The 20,661-nt window shown below is 46.2% G+C and overlaps 1 protein-coding gene and 1 non-coding gene across 4 annotated transcripts in view; one reads left to right on the plus strand and one right to left on the minus strand.

The window, feature by feature from the left end:
• Positions 1–20,661, plus strand: part of LOC122422201 (acetyl-CoA carboxylase 2) — a 98,952-nt gene that overhangs the window by 21,608 nt on the left and 56,683 nt on the right. For all 3 annotated transcript variants that reach the window (XM_043438521.1, XM_043438528.1, XM_043438537.1), the window contains exons 2-15: positions 2,036–2,168; positions 2,360–2,498; positions 5,112–5,221; positions 5,436–5,517; positions 7,567–7,665; positions 8,648–8,757; positions 8,870–8,980; positions 10,259–10,468; positions 10,757–10,927; positions 11,534–11,695; positions 13,174–13,337; positions 14,743–14,893; positions 15,000–15,103; positions 19,915–19,996. In XM_043438521.1, the coding sequence (XP_043294456.1) occupies positions 2,036–2,168; positions 2,360–2,498; positions 5,112–5,221; positions 5,436–5,517; positions 7,567–7,665; positions 8,648–8,757; positions 8,870–8,980; positions 10,259–10,468; positions 10,757–10,927; positions 11,534–11,695; positions 13,174–13,337; positions 14,743–14,893; positions 15,000–15,103; positions 19,915–19,996 (1,828 nt within the window). The remainder of the gene's footprint in view (positions 1–2,035; positions 2,169–2,359; positions 2,499–5,111; positions 5,222–5,435; positions 5,518–7,566; positions 7,666–8,647; positions 8,758–8,869; positions 8,981–10,258; positions 10,469–10,756; positions 10,928–11,533; positions 11,696–13,173; positions 13,338–14,742; positions 14,894–14,999; positions 15,104–19,914; positions 19,997–20,661) is intronic.
• Positions 17,418–17,524, minus strand: LOC122424882. Its single transcript, XR_006264593.1, has one exon. It is a non-coding gene; the product is annotated as a U6 spliceosomal RNA (small nuclear RNA).

Consider the following 20,661-nt stretch of genomic DNA (forward strand, 5'->3'; position numbering starts at 1 on the left):
CCCTTCTCTTCCTGTCCTCAAATCTTTCCCAGGTTCAGGGTCTTTTCCAATGAGTTGGCTCTTCACATCAGGTGGTCAAAGTATTGGAGCTTCAGCTTCATCATCAGCCCTTCCAATGAATATTCAGGGTTGATATCCTTTAGGATTGATGGGTTTGATCTCCTTGCTGCCCAAAGGACTCACTCTGGAGAGTTTTCTCCAGCACCACAGTTTGAAAGCATCAATTCTTCAGTGCTCAGCGTTCTTTATAGTTCAACTCTCATACCTGTACATGACTACTAGAAAAACCATAGCTCTGACTACCCAAACCTTTGTGGGGAAAGTGATGGAAAATTTGCAGATAAATCTCCAGACTTCAGTTTCCAGATTGAAGGAAACTGACAGCTTCCCAGTGTTACTGATGGAAGTAGACACATACCTCAGCACATTCCTAAAACTGTTCCCTAAACTTACAGAATACTCTGGCGCAAAGAGAAGAACCCACAAGCTTCTGGATAGGAAAAAACAGGTCACCTACAAAAAGACCAAGGATCGGCACAGCTCTGGTTCTAGCATTCTTGAAAGCCACAACAACAATGGCTTGAGGCTTCCAAAATTCTTAAGGAGAAGGCTTTCCCTCCTAGGATTCCACACACAGCCAAATGATCAGGTCCAGTGTGAGCGCAGAAGGAAGACAGCTTTAGAACATGCAAGGCCACAAAACATTTGCCCCCCGAACATTTTCTTAGAAAGCTACTGAAGGATGTCTTCCATTGAAACAAGAGAGTAGATCAAAGAAGAGCAAGACATGGAGGACGGAAAAGTGAAGGAAGCTAAGAGAACCAAAGGAGGTCTCCGGGGTGATAGTGACAAAAGAAGCCTATACAGCCGGGACCAAGACAGGCATGTTGGGGCATCACTGTCACGTGTCCTGCCATTTGTCATCTTTTAAATTGGATGAAACTACTGTAGGATATGCCCTAGCAAGACAAAGGGGTCTATCAAAAAAGAGGGAGCCGTGTGGCACCCTGAATTTGGGGGATAAAACCCCCAGGAAAGGCACAGGGAATCCTAAGGATGTCAGTAAAGGGAAGTCCCAGCTGTTGGTTGTACAGGGGTTTAGTGGACTGTGTCCAGATGAAAGGAGTGTCGAGGCCTCCAGGAGGGATGTGGCCAATGAAAAAGTAGTGGAACTGATTGTCTTACATGTCCTAGGAGACTGAGGAGTGAGATGAAGATGCAAGGAAAACCAAGTTTAAAAAAAAAAGTCGTTCACTCCAGGGGGGAAAAAAAAAAGCAAATAGAAAGGGACATCTGGTATGCCACAAACCCTCACCTGTGAATAATGATCCCAGACTCATAAAACACCATAAATTTACCAAATTGCAGGATACCTGTATTACGAGGTTGGGGAAAGGGGATGGGGTGGCTGCTTATGAGCAGTAATTCCACGTCTGCTAAGATAAGAAGCTCATAGATAGATGGTGTCTTAATGGATAACTCACAAGATAATGTGCACACACCATTCAGAACCACGGAGATGTGTAAATGCCAGAGTCAAACGTGATTTCCTCTGGAGTGGGGTCCTAGAGGGGCGATGGGACAAGGACCTTCTATTTTGTTGTAATACATTTCTTTATTGTTTTCAGTTTTTTTTAAGCTTGATATACAAGTACAGAAAAGCACACGAAAGGTACAAACTGCTTCACAAGTATAAAATATTAGAATGTGTACTTCTCTGATCTTAAACTTGTACCCTGTTGTAAGCCTATTTTTTTTGTATTATTTGAGTTCCTAAATTGTGAGAGTTTATATAAAGAGTGACCTGAAGATGAAAAACCTGAACATACAGCTTAGGATAGGTCAGGGGGTCTCTTCTGCTGCTCTTGTGATCTGACCTCTTGAAGTCTCCAAGTAAAGTGTTTCAAGGTCCCCAGAGAGGGACTGCAGAGCTACAGGAGTCTGATGGACTTTGGCTTCTCTGTGGAAGTGAATTTCCTAGGGGCCTGCGCGTCCCCAACCTGCTTGCTCACGGGCCTGTACTGTTCCCTCGCAGGCCCAGCATGTCGGGGCTCCACCTGGCAAGAAGGGGCCGAGAACAGAAGAAGGTAGACCTGCACAGAGACTTCACCGTGGCTTCCCCTGCCGAGTTCGTCACGCGCTTTGGGGGGAATCTGGTCATCGAGAAGGTACAGATGGGGTCCCGGCACTCGGGGTGGGGTGGGGTAGGTCAACCTGCCTCAGGCTGCAGAGAAAGGCCCGCCTGTTGGTGAGCACTTGCAGAAGCAGGAGGTACCCTTGGAGGCTCTCAGAGGTGAGATGAACCCTGAGGTAGCATGTAGCCTCCAGCACAGGCCCCCTGCCCTTTCCCTCTGTCCAGGTGCTCATCGCCAACAACGGCATTGCTGCTGTGAAATGCATGCGCTCCATCCGCAGGTGGGCCTATGAGATGTTCCGAAATGAGCGGGCCATCCGGTTCGTAGTCATGGTAACGCCAGAGGACCTCAAGGCCAATGCAGGTACTTGGGCCCTGACTCCCTCCCTCTTTGCCACACTCCGTCCTCACCTCTTCCACTCAGCCTGGGCCAAGTCCATCCTGCACCCCAGAGAGCATCGCAGGGTACCTCTCCTGATTCCATATTTATTTCCCAATCTTCTCTATTTAATTAACATGTCTGTTGCTAACAAGAGTGACCCATATGCCTTATAAAAATGCAAATAGTTAACATGCAAAGTGGAAATCTCACCTTTGAGGAATGTCCATGTTACAGTAGCTTGGCATCTCTTCCTCCAGATGCTTTTTTCTTGTACAGGTATGTGCTGTTTTTCAAGCATTCCTTCATTTTTCTACTTATTTACCTCTCCATGTCTATCAGCATAGATCATTCTGCGAATAACTATTGGACAGTTTTATTTTCCCCCTGAACAATCGTGCCCCTTTACAGATCCTGCACACAGCAGCCAAACAGATCTTTTAAAACACAACTCAGGTTCCATCAGCACCCCCCACCCCCCACCCCGTGTCCAGTACCAGCTCCCTCACCCCCCGAACTTCCCCATGGTGAAGGCCCTGGGCTCTGCTCTGCACAGATGGAATCTCCATTTTACTACAGTGAGGAGAGGTTTGCTCGTTAGCCCCATTTTACAGATGAGATAATCGAGGCACAGAGGTGTGACTTACTTGCCCAGGGTCCTGGGGGTTGGAACCGTGGGCTGAGTCCGCAGCCCGATGCTGTGGGGTCACTCCTCACACTCAGGCTAAAGTTTGAGAACCTCACCAAGGCCAGTTAAGGCCTCCCATGACTTGGCCCCTGCTGGCCTCCCAAGCCCCCATCTCCTGCCCCTCAGCCTCCATCCCTGGGTCCCAGGCACACTGGCCTCATCAGTGTCGGCCTCACTCTCTCCTGTTGCAGAGGCTTGGAAAGCTGTGGACCGTTTGCTGATAGTGCTTTCCGGAAGCTCTCTGCGCGGCAGGCCTCCACTCCCCCACGCACAGTTTGAGTGTCGTAGTTCTCCTGGCCATCCCTGTCAGCCCCGGAACTGCCCACAGTCTGTGCTTACCCTGATTGTTTTCTTGTTTATCTTCTCCAACACGAAAATAAAATTCAACAAGGAGTGGGTCATGGCCTGACGCCTAGATCTGTAATCTCTGGGACCTCTCGCGTCACCGACACACCATGTTGGGTCAACATCAGAGGCCGGCGGGCTGGAAGGAAGCACTGCTCTCGAGTTTTTTCCCAAGTCTGCACGTACCATTTGACATCGTTCCTTCTCAAGGTCCTAGAGAATGTCATAGTGCAGGTGTACTAACCCCCGACTTTTGATTGAATCTACCTTTGCACAGTTCAAAACACTGTCCTATGAGGAGGGACTTCCCCAGTGGTCCAGTGGTTAAGACTGTGCTTCCACTGCAGGAGCCTGGGTTCAGTCCCTGGTCAGGGAAGTTCCACAGGCAAAAAATAAAAACACACTGCCCCGTGAACACCCTTTTACATGTCTTTGGCCTTATTGATGAATATTTTTTTAGAACATGTTCCTAAAAGTAGAATTTCTGGATTTGAAGAGCTTGAGTGTATTAAAATCGAAGCATTATATTGTATTCAGCTATGAAAAGGAAGGAATCATCACGTTATAACACAGGTGGGGCTTCCCTGGTAGCTGAGACGGTAAAAAATCCACCTGCATTGAGGGAGACCTGGGTTCGATCCCTGGGTGGGGAAGCTCCCCTGGGGGAGGGTGCGGCAACTCACTCCAGTACTCTTGCCTAGAGAATCCCATGGACGGAGGAGCCTGGGGGGCTGCAGTCCATGGCCATCGGGTTGCAAAGAGTCAGACACGACTGAGTGACTAATTACATAACACAGGTGAACCTTGAGGACATTACGTTCAGTGAAATAAGCCAGTCACCAAAAGACAAATACTGGATGTTTGCACTTACATGAGGTCCTGAGAGGTCAGATTCATAGAGACAGAAGGCAGAAGGGTGGGTGCCAGGGGCGCTGGGCAGTGGGACGGGAAGCTGTCACTACATGGGTATCGAGTTTGAGTTGTATGAGATGAGAAAGTTCCAGAGATCTGTTTCACAACAGTGTGAAGATTCTTGACACTTCTGAGCTATATACTTAAAAAGTGATTATGATGGTAGATTTTGTTATGTGGCTTTTTTTTTTAACCATGATTAAAAGCAAACATAGTATTGTTTAGTGGCAAAACAGTATTAAGAGAACACCTTACATAAGAATTTTTAGGGAGTTCCCTGGTGGCCTAGTGATTAGGATTCCAGGCTCTCACTGCCATGGCATGGGTTCAATCCCTGGTCAAGGAATGGAGATCCCACAAGCCACATGGCCCTGCCAAAAATTAAATATATATATAATGTTTTAAAACCCACTTCTAATCCAACTATGTTGATAGCTTGCTTCCTTCTTGTTTGTTGCCTTCCAGGCCATGACACACATATTTTCACACAATTAAAGTCAAACTCAGTTCTTTCTTCAAACTATCATATCTGTTCCTCCATTGTGACCCTAGAATCATCACGGTTATCCTTTCAGTGGCCATGCATGGTTGTGTCCTGTCCTCAACTTGGGTCTGTCAGTCTTTCTGATTGCCTCTCTCTTGTTTAATTCCAGAGTATATCAAGATGGCAGATCAGTATGTCCCCGTCCCAGGAGGGCCCAACAACAACAATTACGCCAACGTGGAGCTGATTGTGGACATCGCCAAGAGGATCCCCGTGCAGGTAAGTCAGACGGGGCGCCCCAGTCTGCCTGTGATGGGGACCATGCCCTGAGCTCTGGAGCAAACTGATTCCGCAGTTCGGAAGGGTTGGAGGCGCTGGGTCCTAGGAGACTCTGAAATCCAGGGCTGGTAGGACCCAGCAAGGAGTTTTTGGGGTGTGATGGGAGGCGGATTCTTGAAGAAAGACCTCTATTTGTGCTTCTGTGTGTTTGCAGGCGGTGTGGGCTGGTTGGGGCCATGCTTCTGAAAACCCCAAACTTCCGGAGCTCCTGCGCAAGCACGAGATTGCTTTCCTAGGTAGAGTGCGCCTCCATCAGATATGCGGGAATGGGGGTCTTGATGGAATTCTCGCTAGTACAGCCCTGTAAGGAGGGGGCCTGTTTGATGTTCCCACATCACACCTTCATGGGCAGGAGCAATTGAGTCTAGCAGTGGGAGGGCACGTGGAGAGGTTGGCCAGCCCAGGGAAATAGCGGTTACCATGGTTACCACAGCAGAATGATGCTGGGGCAAGCAGAACCCTCTGCTGGTGTTCCTGTTGGTACTGAGATACCAGCCACGTTCAGATTTCTAACTCAGGTTGGGAATCTTTAGGCCACACCTTTGCTTGGGCTGTTCTTAGGCCTTTGGAATGCCCTCATCCGCTGGGGCCAGAACCCCTCATCTCTGCTACTTATTGGGTACAATGATACTTATTGTTTCAGAATTCAGATGTATAATTTGTAAACTTTACTCAGTTAGGTTGTCTGTCATCCTCGTGTGTAAATTAGAATCATTTACCGTTCTCAGTAAATCCCTGTTGCTGCTCCTTAACCTCTGGGCCCACAACACAGACTCGTGTATGCAGCAGCTTGGTGCTAAGTCAGTACCTGATATTCACCTGAGGGTCTGCCTGGTGACCTGTGCTCACTGATGTGTTCTTTTCCATGGCCTCTCATTGGCTGTCATGTGGGACTCTCATCATCTCTCATTGTTAGTTCTGGGAGTTGATGGTCCAGCCCTAGTGCCAGCCAACTACAGCCTACAGGCCAAATCCAGCCTGCTGCCTGCTTTTCTTTTTTTTTAATTTTTTTATTAGTTGGAGGCTAATTACTTCACAACATTTCAGTGGGTTTTGTCATACATTGATATGAATCAGCCATAGATTTACACTTATTCCCCATCCCGATCCCCCCTCCCACCTCCCTCTCCACCCGATTCCTCTGGGTCTTCCCAGTGCACCAGGCCCGAGCACTTGTCTCATGCATCCCACCTGGGCTGGTGATCTGTTTCACCATAGATAGTATACATGCTGTTCTTTTGAAACATCCCACCCTCACCTTCTCCCACAGAGTTCAAAAGTCTGTTCTGTATTTCTGTGTCTCTTTTTCTGTTTTGCATATAGGGTTATCGTTACCATCTTTCTAAATTCCATATATATGTGTTAGTATGCTGTAATGTTCTTTATCTTTCTGGCTTACTTCACTCTGTATAAGGGGCTCCAGTTTCATCCATCTCATTAGGACTGGTTCAAATGAATTCCTTTTGACGGCTGAGTAAAATTCCATGGTGTATATGTACCACAGCTTCCTTATCCATTCATCTGCTGATGGGCATCTAGGTTGCTTCCATGTCCTGGCTATTATAAACAGTGCTGCGATGAACATTGGGGGTGCATGTGTCTCTTTCAGATCTGGTTTCCTCAGTGTGTATGCCCAGAAGTGGGATTGCTGGGTCATATGGCAGTTCTATTTCCAGTTTTTTAAGGAATCTCCACACTGTTTTCCATAGTGGCTGTACTAGTTTGCATTCCCACCAACAGTGTAAGAGGGTTCCCTTTTCTCCACAGCCTCTCCAGCATTTATTGCTTGTAGACTTTTGGATAGCAGCCATCCTGACTGGTGTGTAATGGTACCTCATTGTGGTTTTGATTTGCATTTCTCTAATAATGAGTGATGTTGAGCACCTTTTCATGTGTTTGTTAGCCATCTGTTGCTGCCTGCTTTTGTAAATAAAGTTTTATTGAAACACGGCCCTGCCTATTCATTTATGTATTGCCTATGGCTCATTATAGAAAAAGTTTGCTAACCCATGGTCTAGTGTTTTGAGGTGCTGGCTTGCCCCACTTGGTCTAGTTTTTTTCTGGTGAACTTTGTATAGGCCACTTAGCTTAAGCTATAAATCATGTTTACAGTCCACATGTATTGAAAGTTGACTGATGAAATAGCAGACTAATAGATCTTTTTTCTTCCCCATCTTGATGTTAAATCCTCGAAAGCTGGGACCTGGGGACTTTTCTTTTGTGTACCTGATCAGCCCCCAGTTTCCAGGGCCTGAGTCTGCCTTCCCCCTTGCCCCACCCCTCAGGCCCTCCCAGCAAGGCCATGTGGGCGCTAGGAGACAAGATCGCCTCCACCATCGTGGCCCAGACTCTGCAGATCCCAACGCTGCCCTGGAGCGGAAGTGGTAAGGGGCCCTGAACGTCACTTTGGGAGGACACCTGGGCCCAATCTTGAGAGCAGAAGGGGTGACAGGAGTACGCTTCTTTAATTCTTTCATTTAAAAATTTAAATTATCAAGAAAGTGGTATGATATCGTTGTAGACATCTTAGAAAATAGGAAAAGTGTAAGAAAAAGAAATAGAAATTGTTTATAATCCAATGAACCTGGTTTTGATCATGTGTTTTATTATTTCAGCCCCTTTTTCTAGGCACATCCGTTTAAAAGCTAGAGCTCTTGTAGTTAATAGTTCGTGACCTGGTTTTTTTCTCACTAGTCTTTCAATATCAATAAATATACTTCACAGAACTTCCGGTGCCTGCAGAGGATTGTATCATACAGATGTACCTTAATTTACTAACAGTCCTCTGTAGTTATACTGTCAGGTTGTTTCCAAGTAATTTTTTTCTAAAAATGAAAATATTTAAAGCCTTGATAATCCTGTAGCTAGCTCTCTATGTACATTTTAATCATTTCTTTAGGGTAAATTCCTTAAAGTGGAATTTTTAGAATAAGTTAAAAAAACAGGAAAAACATTTCAAGAGTTTCTAAACAATTAGATTTTTTCCTACAAAGACTGAAATTTTAAATTTAGAGTGAAAAGTTTGTTTTTCTTTTGTTTGTTGTTGTTTGTTTTTGAAATCTTCATAGGATTTTAGAAAGTAGTGATTGACATACAAATGACTCCATACGATAGAGTTGGGATTTTTTTAAAATTCAGATCAATATGGCTGTTCCTGGTAGACTCAGTCTGAATTGTCTTAAGCTTGGTTTCCCATTCAGGGTCGAGTCGGTCCTTAAGGAAATGAAAACGCACAGTGGGAAACTGAAGGGCTGTGTCTGACTTCTGTTCGCCCAGAGGCCAGGTCTAGAGATGCTGTGGTGGGAAGAGGCCCTGTTCGTGTCTAGGCTCTTTGGGGAGGCTTCTGTTTTCTCTGTGACCCTCCAGGTCTGACAGTGGAGTGGGCGGAACGCAGTCTACAGGAGGGGCAAAGGATCACCATCCCAGAGTCCGTCTACAACGCTGGTTGCGTGAAAGATGCAGATGAAGGCTTGGAGGTAAGTGCAGATCCTGGAGGATAGGGGGCAGGAGCCAGAACCTTCTCATAAGCCTGGTAGCGGCAGAAACTGTCTAAACCTCTAAGGAGGTTTGTTTGTCTTTTGCCCCCAGGCAGCAGAAAAAATTGGTTTTCCCTTGATGATCAAAGCTTCTGAAGGCGGCGGAGGGAAAGGAATCCGGAAGGCGGAGACTGCTGAGGACTTCCCCATTCTGTTCAGACAAGTGAGCTCCTCGCACCGTGGGTTTTTCCACGTGTCTTTGGGAATTGTGCTTCTTCGGTGGGTGGCCACCAGATTCTTTCCACTAATGTTATTGTGTCACAACCAAGAGGACCCCTGGGGGGAGCTGAAGTATCACTGTGTTGTGTTACAAAGTGAACGTATGCATCTTTCCTTGAAAAAGTCCAAGGCTTGGGTTGATCTGTGCACTGTTTCCTTAGATGTTTGATTCTATGAACCAGTGTGTCTGTAAAGGATTTCAGAGATACCTGTTTGTGAGAATATCTATCTGTGACCGTTTGTCTGTCGAGAGATGGAATATTTTGTACAGCTTAGCAGTTTCAGTATTTTTAATGTTTGTAGACGATCAATTTTATCGTTGGAACAAATCATGTATTTACTTATTTGTAGCTGGTTTTCTACTTTTAAACCATTCTGCCTGGGGGGTGGGGGAAGGAATACATTAGGAGAAATACATCAGGAGACTGGGATTAAAATATGCACGCTACTACGTTTAACATGGATAACCAACAGGCACCTACTGTGTAGCCCAGGGAACTATACTCAATATTATGTAATAACCTATAAGGGAAAAGAATCTGGAAAAGAAAAAAAAAAAACACCAACATAACTCCTGTTAGCCCCTGGGTTTCTTTCCAGTACTCTTCCTGTGGTATATACTTTTACATAGACCTTCATATAGTTCTCGACTTTTTTCTTTGCTTTTTAATTACTTTATTTATCTTTGACGGCGCTGTCTTCATTGTTGCATGCTGGTTTTCTCTAGTTGCGGCAAGCATTCTCATTGCAGTGGCTTTCCTTGTCTCAGAGCACAGGCTCTCGAACATGCGGGCCAGTAGTTGTGGTACGTGGGCTTAGTTGTCCCGAGGCGTGTGGGATCCTTCCAGATCAGGGATTGGACCTGTGTCCCCTGCATTGGCAGGTGGATCCTTAACCACTGGACCACCAGGGAGGTCTCCATAATTCTGTTTTTTTATTTTTCACAGAAGTGGGATCTTCCCATGTGTTATTGTAATCTGCTTTTTTTTTTAATTGTCTTAGAAATAACTCCATATGAATCCTTATCTTTACTCCATCGTCTACATTATGTATTTTTGATCATATTTGATTTTGAGAATGTTATGTCTTTGAGAAGAAGTAAAACTAAAAGATCAACAAGACCATGGGCATCCCTGCCATTGTGGCATGCTCTCCTTGGAGAGCTTCCTGCTCCAGCCCTGCTTCCCCAGGGAAGAGCCCGCCATCCTGCCGTCCCCCCCAGGTGCAGAACGAGACCCCTGGCTCCCCAATCTTCCTCATGAAGCTGGCCCAGCAAGCCCGGCACCTAGAGGTCCAGATCCTTGCTGACCAGTACGGGAATGCAGTGTCCTTGTTCGGGCGCGACTGTTCCATCCAGCGGAGGCACCAGAAGATCATAGAGGAGGCGCCGGCCACCATTGCCACGCCCGCTGTGTTCGAGTTCATGGAGCAGGTGGGCTCTGGGGAGCTTGGGTGGGGGAGGCATCTCAGCTCAGCACCAGCAAGAGCTCTCAATGCCCAAGTTGCCAAAGTGGAGTGGGTGTCCAGGAAGAGGTGAAGGGGCAGGGAGTGGAGGGAGGAGATGAATTCAGCCTCACGCAAGTTTGTTGGGCTATGATCTCTGAGGTCCTGAGGTCATTTACACACGGCGGGTCCTCAGCCTGCATTCCGTCAGGGAACCAGGATGTTTCCTCCCCCGAGAAAACCACCGGCACCCCCTCCTTCCCCATCTTGTCTGCAGTGTGCCGTGCGCCTGGCCAAGACGGTGGGCTACGTGAGCGCGGGGACTGTCGAGTACCTCTACAGCCAGGATGGCAGCTTCCACTTCTTGGAGCTGAATCCCCGCCTGCAGGTGGAACATCCCTGCACGGAAATGATCGCGGATGTCAACCTGCCTGCTGCCCAGCTGCAGGCAAGGAGACAGGCTCTGAGCCCCGGGGTGGCTTCTGCCCAGAGTGGGGGCTGGGGCTGGGGTCTCCTGTGCTGCTTAGGTCAGACCTCCCTCCATTTGGACTGACCTGGTCATTTCTTCCTGCTGGGAGTCACTCACACACTTTGGCGGGATATGACACAGGTGCTGGCGGGTCCCTTTGAGTGGGCCACATCCTAAGACCCGGTAGACTCAGTGCGATCCTTTGGCTCAGCTGGTGTCCCCCGTCATCTGCTTCTTCCTCGTTCCTCCAGATCAGCTTTCCCTGCGTCCTTCACAAAACTTTCTTTATCTCTGCCTCTGGATGCTGTTTCCCCTCCCCTCCCACCTACTAAGAATCTGTAACTTTTATCTGATACCCATTAGGTGTTGTGAGTGTTGCTTCTTTGCCAAAGGACACTGCTCCATGGGGGCAGAGGCAAGCTGTCTTTTTCTTTCCTGGCGTCTCCCAGGTTGTACCGTCTTGTGGGCCCAGGAGGAGCTCAGTATATTCCAAATCATTCACTGCACCACTTCCTCCATCACCTCTAGCTCTGGGCTCTGTGTTTGAGGATTGACCCTCTCACAGGATGGACTTCTTGATTTCAGATCGCCATGGGTGTGCCGCTGCACCGGCTGAAGGATATCCGTCTTCTGTACGGAGAGTCCCCGTGGGGGATGACCCCCATTTCTTTTGAGACCCCTAGCAACCCTCCCGTTGCCCGAGGCCACGTCATTGCAGCCAGAATCACCAGCGAAAACCCAGATGAGGCAAGTCGGGGGTGGTGGTGGGGAGGGGCTGCGTTTCCACCACCTCCAAGCTCCCAGCTTGGGGCAGACCCCGAACCTTAGCCTGGAGGAGACGCCCAGGCCTCACAGTTTACAGACGAGGAAACTGAAATGCAGGAAGGGGAGGGATGAAGGGGTTTATCCACAGGTGCTGTATGCCAGGGACGAGGCAGATGCCGGTGTGTCAGATGACAGCCACGCCTCTGGGCATTGTCACCCTATATCGCAGCTCCAGTGGTTGGGGCGGCCGCCCTGATGCCCAGGACCTGCTGAGCCCATGGTCGAGTCCCAGTGGTGGACGACGAAGGTCACATGTGTCTATCTTTGGGACGGGCAGCTGGGTTTAGAGCACAGACCCTTGGATTTCTGGCTCCATGAACTTTTTACTACAACATACAGTCTAAGGCAGCGGTCCCCAACCTTTTTGGTACCAGAGACTGGTTTCACAGAAGACAGTTTTCCCGTGGACCAGGGTGGGGGGGGGGAATGGTTCGCAGATGATTCAGGCACATGGCATTTATTGTGCGTTTTCTTTCTATTATTATTACATCAGCTCCACCTCAGATCATCAGGCATTAGATCCCAGAGGTTGGGGACCCCTGGTCTAAGGAGTCCCTCTGTGACTTGTTCTTACTTGTGCCTTAAAGTACCAAGCAGCTGGCGTCTGTCACAGTGTACGTGTGTATCAACGGTGGTCACATAACCACCATAATCTACCACGATTTAGTTATCTAAAGACTTCATTCAAGAAACTTGGGATGAGAGAAGTTTTAGCCCCTCTCTCCTATGGTGACTGTATTAGTTTGGGATCTTTGGCTGAGAGCAAACAATCAATTCTGGTGGTGGGCAGGCAAAATGGGAGACTTTTAAGGGGTGGATGGCTTATTCACAGGATGGAGGATCACATATAGAAAAAACCCAGGCACCTGAAACTTTGCATCTCTCGCCTCCAAGCATGTCTGCCAAAATGAATGCCTTTATCACAGGCAATCCCAGCCAGAACATCAAACCCACCTCTCCCCTTTTACCAGAATTATACTCAGAAGTGGATGGGTCATTCTCATAAAGGGAGTTTATGTGTATATTAGCATCAACTAGGGCTAACATTGGATTTCTGTATCTGCCATAGTCTAGAATTGGAAATCCCTCTCCCCTTTTATTTTAACATTTTCTGATCAACAATGGCAAGCATTTAAAATCAGTAGGTACTGTCACTCAGCTTCATCAAGTGATTACCAGTCCCCAACTCGGTTGTTATCTTTCAACTTTTTTTTAAGAATAAAAATTCCACACCTTGACGTGCTCACCTGGATACACCTGCACTGCTTGTGACAAGTATCAATGTTTTATTGATCACACTAAGCTCTTGGGTGTGGGAGGGGCTCTTGGGTTTTCCTAAGATTTAATTCTGATCTGGAGTAATAATTTCTTCTGTTTTGCTTTTTCTGTCTGGGCTCCAGGGGTTTAAGCCAAGCTCTGGAACAGTCCAAGAATTGAATTTCCGCAGTAGCAAGAATGTATGGGGTTATTTCAGCGTGGCTGCGACTGGTGGCTTACACGAATTTGCTGATTCCCAGTTTGGGCACTGCTTCTCCTGGGGAGAGAACCGGGAAGAGGCCATTTCGTTAGTATCTCCCTCCCTCCCTTCCTTCCACCCCTTCCTTTGAGAAACTAAAAATTATTAGCCTGTGGCTTCAGATGCAGAGCAGTTTAGGGGATGAATAGCAGACCCTATCTTAGACACCGTATGCCAAAGTCCAAGAACACGGTAATCTGTCCTCTTCCCTCGTTTGGGACCTGTGACGACATACATGGAATCAGTTCACCAAGGTCACTGATCCTGAGCTTGTTACAGGTTGAACTTGAAGGTGATCCAAAGAATGTTCAAGGTGATTCCAGGAGCTTAAAAGGTGCTGAGTGCTATAACTTTTTATTAAAAAAAAAAAAAAGGTGCAGGGGGGCCCTCTTTAAATTAAAGTCTCTTAAATAGTTCCCCAAGAAATCCACATTGAAAAGAAGCCCTCAAATGCCAAAACACCTCCATCTTTTAAAAAATTGAAGTATAGTTGATTTACAGTGTTATGTTAATTACTGCTGTATAGCAAAGTGATTCAGTTAAACATATATATATATGTACATTCTTTTTTTAAAATATCCTTTTCTGTTATGGTTTATCATAGGATAGTGAATACAGTTCTCTGTGCTATACAGAAGGACGTTTCTGTTTGTTCATCCTAGCTAATAGTTTGCATCTGCTAACCCTAACCTCCCACTCATCCTTCCCCCACCCCCTCCCCCCTTGGCAACCACAGTCTGTTCTCTATGTCTGTGAGTCTGTTCCTGTTTCATGAATACGTTCATTGGTGTCATGTTTTAGATTCCATGTATAAGTGATATCATCTGGTGTGTTTCCCCTACAACACTCTCCCTGATTTCATAGAGAGTGGGGTTTTCTGCCCTTTGGACTGGACACCGTGTTTGATGCGGGGGGGGGGGGCGGCCCTCTGGGAAACAGGAGGTGATTACAGCCAAGCACGTGCAGGCTAGTGACTGCCCTGTGCAGAGTGGGGTACTGGTGTCAGCCATCTGTCCATGCACCCCAGTCATGCCGGGCAGCTGGGGGGACAGCTAGAGAGTGACTCCTCCTGGGACACTGAGCAATTTTGACAGGTCCAGCAGGAGAGAGAGTCAAAGTGACTGGCAAGGTTGATAACAATTATAATCACTGTAATTAATCATTTCATAGCAGCTAACATTTACCGATCAGGGATCATGTGCTTTATATGGATCGTCTTATTTGAATCACCAAGTACCTGTGAGAAGGCAGGGTTATCCCCCCATTTTCCAGATGAGGAAACTGAGGCCAGGGCAGTTTAGTCACTGGCCCAAGATTTGCTGGACCAGTCCATGCTGGAGGCTGTCTGATTCGGGACACTCTCTTCTCTGCAGTTTTGGCTCATTGGGAACCATGCTGGAGCTGATAACACCTACGTTAATTGGGAAAACAATCTGTGTGTCTTCCCCTCAAGGAACATGGTGGTGGCTTTGAAGGAACTATCCATCCGGGGTGACTTCAGGACCACTGTGGAATATCTCACCAACCTCCTGGAGACTGAGAACTTTCAGAACAACGACATTGACACCAGCTGGTTGGATAACCTCATTGCAGAGAAAGTGCAGGTAGAGGGCTGCATGCATCTCCCCTGGGGGTCCTGGAGCCACCACCCTCCCCCGGCTCCCTCTGGCCTTGGTCCCTGTGGATACTGACTCACAGAGTCTCTCCCAGGCTGAGAAGCCAGATATCATGCTCGGGGTCGTGTGCGGAGCCTTGAACGTGGCCGACTCCATGTTCAGAACCTGCATGACGGATTTCCTACACTCGCTGGAAAGGTAGGGCGTAGGGGTACTTCCTTTCCCCTCTTGGGAAAGGTAGCAAGTAAGTGGTGTTGGTGTTGGTGGCAAGTAAGGCAGAGACATACTTTCTTTGGGTGCAGATCAGTCACCATGCAGTTAGTGAACCCCTCCTGTCATCACCTTCTCCTCCTGCCCTCAGTCTTTCCCAGCATCAGGGTCTTTTCCAGTGAGTCAGCTCTTCGAATCAGGTGGCCAAAGTATTGGAGCTCCATCTTCAGCATCGGTCCTTCCAATGTGCTTGCCTCTGTAGAATTCCTCAGATAAACCTGGGCTGCCCTGGAAAGGCTGGATGATTGGGGTGGTGGGGGCGAGAGGGATTCTCAAGGCCAAGATAGCCATCATCCTTCAGACAGCCATGTACATACTCATACTGACCTGTGTAAGTTAAGTTACAACAGGCAGGAGTTCAGAGAGGAGGATGTGAACTTGAGAAGCAAAGCAGATTATAGGTCACCTCTATAAATGGCTCTTTCCCAGGTTATAGGTCACCTCTATAAATAAATCAGGTGACCAGTGAAATGGACCCCATGAAGATGGCCAGGAGGTCCCTCTTAGGATGGACCAGGGTTTCCCAGCCTCTGTACCACTGGCATTTGGGGCTGGGTCATCTTCTGTGGTGAGGGCTGACCCTTGCCAGATGGAACATTAGCCCATCCAAAGCATCCCCTCCTCCTCCTCCGGAAGTCAGGACAATCGAGTGTGTCTCCAGATACTGCCATCTGTCCTCTGGGAAGAGGCAGAAATCTCCTTCCCCCCTGCCCTGCCCCCATTGAAAACCACCGTGATAGGCAAAGGAGACTACCAAAAGGGAAATAGAAGGATGAAAGTTTTTAGTCCTTGGATCATATGCTTTTTATTTTATTTTATTTATTTTTTATTAGTTGGAGGCTAATTACTTCACAACATTTCAGTGGGTTTTGTCATACATTGATATGAATCAGCCATAGAGTTACACACATTCCCCATCCCGATCCCCCCTCCCACCTCCCTCTCCACCCGATTCCTCTGGGTCTTCCCAGTGCACCAGGCCCGAGCACTTGTCTCATGCATCCCACCTGGGCTGGTGATCTGTTTCACCATAGATAGTATACATGCTGTTCTTTTGAAACATCCCACCCTCACCTTCTCCCACAGAGTTCAAAAGTCTGTTCTGTACTTCTGTGTCTCTTTTTCCATTTTGCATATAGGGTTATCGTTACCATCTTTCTAAATTCCATATATATGTGTTAGTATGCTGTAATGTTCTTTATCTTTCTGGCTTACTTCACTCTGTATAATGGGCTCCAGTTTCATCCATCTCATTAGAACTGATTCAAATGAATTCTTTTTAACGGCTGAGTAATATTCCATGGTGTATATGTACCACAGCTTCCTTATCCATTCATCTGCTGATGGGCATCTAGGTTGCTTCCATGTCCTGGCTATTATAAACAGTGCTGCGATGAACATTGGGGTGCACCTGTCTCTTTCAGATCTGGTTTCCTCAGTGTGTATGCCCAGAAGTGGGATTGCTGGGTCATATGGCAGTTCTATTTCCAGTTTTTTAAGGAATCTCCACACTGTTCTCCATAGTGGCTGTACTAGTTTGCATTCCCACCAACAGTGTAAGAGGGTTCCCTTTTCTCCACACCCTCTCCAGCATTTATTGCTTGTAGACTTTTGGATAGCAGCCATCCTGACTGGCGTGTAATGGTACCTCATTGTGGTTTTGATTTGCATTTCTCTGATAATGAGTGATGTTGAGCATCTTTTCATGTGTTTGTTAGCCATCTGTATGTCTTCTTTGGAGAAATGTCTGTTTAGTTCTTTGGCCCATTTTTTGATTGGGTCATTTATTTTTCTGGAATTGAGCTTCAGGAGTTGCTTGTATATTTTTGAGATTAATCCTTTGTCTGTTTCTTCATTTGCTATTATTTTCTCCCAACCTGAGGGCTGTCTTTTCACCTTACTTATAGTTTCCTTTGTAGTGCAAAAGCTTTTAAGTTTCATTAGGTCCCATTTGTTTAGTTTTGCTTTTATTTCCAATATTCTGGGAGGTGGGTCATAGAGGATCTTGCTGTGATTTATGTCAGAGAGTGTTTTGCCTATGTTCTCCTCTAGGAGTTTTATAGTTTCTGGTCTTACATTTAGATCTTTAATCCATTTTGAGTTTATTTTTGTGTATGGTGTTAGAAAGTGTTCTAGTTTCATTCTTTTTTTTTTTGGTATATGAAAATTTATTACTATCGTGCTTTCATCATCAAAATTTATGATCTTGGTCTTTCCTTCTTGCCTTTGTATAAAGCCAAAAAAAAATATGGAACACTTCACGAATTTGCATGTCATCCTTGCGCAGGGGCCATGCTAATCTTCTCTGTATCGTTCCAATTTTAGTATATGTGCTGCCGAAGCGAGCACTAGTTTCATTCTTTTACAAGTGGTTGACCAGTTTTCCCAGCACCACTTGTTAAAGAGGTTGTCTTTTTTCCATTGTATATCCTTGCCTCCTTTGTCAAAGATAAGGTGTCCATAGGTTCGTGGATTTATCTCTGGGCTTTCTATTCTGTTCCATTGATCTATATTTCTGTCTTTGTGCCAGTACCATACTGTCTTGATGACTGTGGCTTTGTAGTAGAGTCTGAAGTCAGGCAGGTTGATTCCTCCAGTTCCATTCTTCTTTCTCAAGATTACTTTGGCTATTCGAGGTTTTTTGTATTTCCATACAAATTGTGAAATTATTTGTTATAGTTCTGTGAAAAATACCATTGGTAGCTTGATAGGGATTGCATTGAATCTATAGATTGCTTTGGGTAGAATGGCCATTTTGACAATATTGATTCTTCCAATCCATGAGCATGGTATGTTTCTCCATCTGTTTGTGTCCTCTTTGATTTCTTTCATCAGTGTTTTATAGTTTTCTATGTATAGGTCTTTTGTTTCTTTAGGTAGATATTCTCCTAAGTATTTTATTCTTTTTGTTGCAATGGTGAATGGTATTGTTTCCTTAATTTCTCTTTCTGTTTTTTCATTGTTAGTATATAGGAATGCAAGGGATTTCTGTGTGTTAATTTTATATCCTGCAACTTTACTATATTCATTGATTAGCTCTAGTAATTTTCTGGTAGAGTCTTTAGGGTTTTCTATGTAGAGGATCATGTCATCTGCAAACAGTGAGAGTTTCACTTCTTCTTTTCCTATCTGGATTCCTTTTACTTCTTTTTCTGCTCTGATTGCTGTGGCCAAACCTTCCAACACTATGTTGAATAGTAGTGGTGAGAGTGGGCACCCTTGTCTTGTTCCTGATTTCAGGGGAAATGCTTTCAATTTTTCACCATTGAGGGTGATGCTTGCTGTGGGTTTGTCATATATAGCTTTTATTATGTGGAGGTATGTTCCTTCTATTCCTGCTTTTTGGAGAGTTTTAATCATAAATGAGTGTTGAATTTTGTCAAAGGCTTTCTCTGCATCTATTGAGATAATCATATGGTTTTTATCTTTCAATTTGTTAATGTGGTGTATTACATTGATTGATTTGCGGATATTAAAGAATCCTTACATTCCTGGGATAAAGCCCACTTGGTCATGGTGTATGATTTTTTTAATATGTTGTTGGATTCTGTTTGCTAGAATTTTGTTAAGGATTTTTGCATCTATGTTCATCAGTGATATTGGCCTATAGTTTTCTTTTTTTGTGGCATCTTTGTCTGGTTTTGGAATTAGGGTGATGGTGGCCTCATAGAATGAGTTTGGAAGTTTACCTTCATCTGCAATTTTCTGGAAGAGTTTGAGTAAGATAGGTGTTAGCCCTTCTCTAAATTTTTGGTAGAATTCAGCTGTGAAGCCATCTGGTCCTGGACTTTTGTTTGCTGGAAGATTTTTTATTACAGTTTTGATTTCCTTGCTTGTGATGGGTCTGTTAAGATCTTCTATTTCTTCCTGGTTCAGTTTTGGAAAGTTATACTTTTCTAAGAATTTGTCCATTTCATCCAAGTTGTCCATTTTATTGGCATAGAGCTGCTGGTAGTAGTCTCTTATGATCCTTTGTATTTCAGTGTTGTCTGAGAAGAATGAAAGTTTTTAGTCCTTGGATCATATGCTTTTTAAAAAAATATTCTTATTTGGCTGCACTGGGTCTTAGTTGCAGTCTGTGGGATCTAGTTCCCTGACTGGAAATCAAACCCAGGCCCCCTGTATTGCAAGTGCCAAGTCTTAGCCACTGGACCACCAGGGAAGTCTCAGATAATATGCTTTTGAATGGTAATAGAGTACCAACATGGGCTTCCCTGGTGGCTCAGCGGTAAAGAATTCTTCCTGCAATGCAGGAGACCTGGGTTCGATCCCTGGGTCGTGAAGATCTCCTGGAGGAGGGCATGGCAACCCACTCCAGTGTTCTTGCCTGGGAACTCCCATGGACAGAGGAGCCCAGCAAGCTGCAGTCCATAGGATTGCACAGAGTCAGACATGACTGAAGCGTCTAAGCAGCAGCAGCAGAGGCCCTGTCCGTGCACCAGTTTCTTTCACAAGCAGGTGGCAGGATTCCCACACAAGGACTTTTTCCGAGAAGCAGCAGCGTGGAGTTTGCTTCTTGGGAAGCCCTTTTGCAATTTCACATCCTGCAGCACGACCAGTTTCCTTCAGTTCTAAGGGATATCAGGTTCCTTGGGACTGTCCATCCCTTGCCTTTATCAACCAACTGTGGTGATGCTTAGGAGAGGCAAAGAGTGGGTGGTTTTTAAAATCCAGAGAATGGATGGCCGCAGAGTTCTTGGTCACTCCCAGACTTACTGCAGGTCTGTCTTCTCTCCCAGGGGCCAGGTCCTCCCCGCAGAGTCTCTGCTGAACATTGTGGACGTGGAATTAATTTACGGAGGCGTTAAGTACATCCTCAAGGTAAAGGTCTCTATTTCTGGGGTGTCTCTAACACTCTGGGGTCTCAAGGGAGTTTTACTTCTGCAACATGCCACCCCTGCAGTGGATTTTCTCATGCCTGGTCCCGGGATTCCCCCTGCAGTCCTATGACCTTGAAACCTATGGGCTTTGGATTCCAGAACCTGTAGGCTTGGTCCACATGCACAAACAAGTCGTGATAGAGCATGTATTGGTTTCCCACGGCTGCCATAATGAAGTTCCATAAACCGGTGTCTTCACCAGTTTCACCAGAAATTCATTGTCTCTCAGTTCTGGAGGCCAGAAGTCCAACATCAAGGTGTTGGCTGTGCCGTGGTCTCTTAGGCTCCCAGGAACCACCCTTTCGGTGGTCATGGACAGTCCTTGGTGTTCCTTGGCTTAGAGGTTGTCACTCCAATTACTGCTAGTCTCTGGCTTTGTACGGCTACCTGTGAGTGCGTCTTTGTCTGTCTGTCTTCATCTTCTTCTTGTGCCTGTCTGGGTCTCTTCTCGCCTTACAAGAACACCAGTCAGACTGGATTCAGGGCTCACCCTAATCCGGCCTGACCCCTCCTTAACTGACTACATCTGCAAAGACCCTGTTTCCGAGTAAGGTGACATGCCGAGGTTCCGGGAAGGATATGGACTTGGGGGGACACTGTCCAACC

The sequence above is a fragment of the Cervus canadensis genome, chromosome 1 (assembly GCF_019320065.1).
Source record: "Cervus canadensis isolate Bull #8, Minnesota chromosome 1, ASM1932006v1, whole genome shotgun sequence".
NCBI lineage: Eukaryota > Metazoa > Chordata > Mammalia > Artiodactyla > Cervidae > Cervus > Cervus canadensis.